A 1609-nucleotide genomic window follows, 5' to 3' on the forward strand; every position below is an offset into this window, starting at 1 on the left:
GTGAAAATCCACTCAAGTCAACCTGCAAACAAAACCAGAGGCTGTGACTCCCAGGGCTGCGGCGGGCACAGCGACCCCAGGTCTTGGGCTGGGATGACGGGAGATGGCTGCACCTGAAACTTCCTTAAAATCAAAATAAGCACGGAAAAATGGGCATGGAACAGCCAGAGCTCCCAGAGACTAAAAACCTCTGGGAAAATATCCACAGGGCTCAGCAAAACCCAGAGAGATTTAAACTTGGTGCTGTGTCCCTGGAGTTTGCCCTTTGTTTTCTAACAATATTAGGGGTTGTAAAACAGTATCTTCCCTTTCCCTTACATTATCCTATCTTCCAGCTGGCCAGGAGCTCTGGCACGGGCTAAGCTGCCCTGCTCCTCTTCTTCAGAGGCAGGAGGAAGCACAGGGGAGAGGACATGGTGCGTGAGGACAGCTCGTGGTGTACACCCCTATGGAAATGGTAATGCCATCGACAAAGGCTTTCAGGATCAGGTACCAGAGTTGCAAGATGTGTGTCTCGCAAAGCCTGATTGCAAAACGCTCTGATTCATTTATAGAGCTTTGAACTGAGCCAAAAATCATGACCTCAACCCAAACTGCAGTGCACTTGCACCCGAACCCAAGCAAAAACTGTAACTTTCAAAGGAAAATTGATGGCAAGGATTACAGCATCTCACTTCTATTAAAAATGTCAAAGGCTGAAGCTGGTTCCTTTGTACATTTTGGATAATTAAAGGAACAGCCTCTGAATTGCTCCTGCAGTTTTACCCACCTTAATCCCCTTCCCCACTGTCCTCCATGTGAATTGTTTCTTTTCCTGTTCTCTCTTCTTGATGCTATAGGAGCATCACAGCATTTTCTGTAACTTCTGCTGCTGCTGCATCTCTTACCATTTTATTGTCCTTTGTATTCGCTACTGAACATTATGACTTTGCCAGGCTCTTAAACCATTTCATAGGAGCATTGTTTTCCCCCTCTTTTCACTGACAACAGGATTCTGCCTTAAGATGTTTTACATCAAACCCATCATTGGCCCCGTCAAGAAGGGAGAGAAAATCAGCATCCTGCTTCCCTTGCAAAGGGTCACCTGAGGAATTACATCCTGTGTCCATATCCAGAGCTGTGGCTTAGCAGATCCTACTCCCAGTTTGTAGATGGGAGGCTGCACACCAGGGGCAAAGCCCTCAGCCCCCACTTGTGACTCCAGTAAATTGCTTGGGCATAGGTAGTCACACTAGTGAAGTGGAAGCTACTGGTTGTCCCACCTAAAAGTATCGATGAACAAAACGCTGGTAGTTCTCAGAACATAAACAGACTCGGAGTGAGGTATTTAAAGCTGCTGCCAGGTCCTGCACATCGCTGCACTCGAAGGCTGAAGCAGTGGGGAACGGGCTGGGGGGTGCTGGACCCTCGGTGCTCAGCAGCAGCGCAGCGAGCCGTGCTGCAGCTCGCTCATCTTGGACCGCTCTCCTCTCTTTGCAGCCAAACACCGAGATTTCTTCACTACGCCAGAAGTTTCACTTGTGCTTTCCTATGGAATGTCCCATTATTAAAGGGCTGCTTCACTACAAATTGCTTGGAATTTCTTTGGTGCTGTCACAGAGTTTGGGCT

The 1609-nt window shown here is 48.1% G+C and overlaps 1 protein-coding gene across 1 annotated transcript; it reads left to right on the plus strand.

Moving 5' to 3' along the window:
• Window positions 1-990: 990 nt before the first annotated feature.
• Window positions 991-1151, plus strand: LOC104507482 (leukocyte cell-derived chemotaxin-2-like; the record flags this gene model as incomplete). The annotated part of the gene is given in 1 exon segment (XM_010148788.1): window positions 991-1151. A coding segment is annotated over 1 exon segment (161 nt), but the record flags the coding sequence as incomplete, so codon positions are not given.
• Between the last annotated feature and the right edge of the window lie 458 nt (window positions 1152-1609).

Source organism: Eurypyga helias, unplaced genomic scaffold (assembly GCF_000690775.1).
Source record: "Eurypyga helias isolate BGI_N326 unplaced genomic scaffold, ASM69077v1 scaffold293, whole genome shotgun sequence".
NCBI lineage: Eukaryota > Metazoa > Chordata > Aves > Eurypygiformes > Eurypygidae > Eurypyga > Eurypyga helias.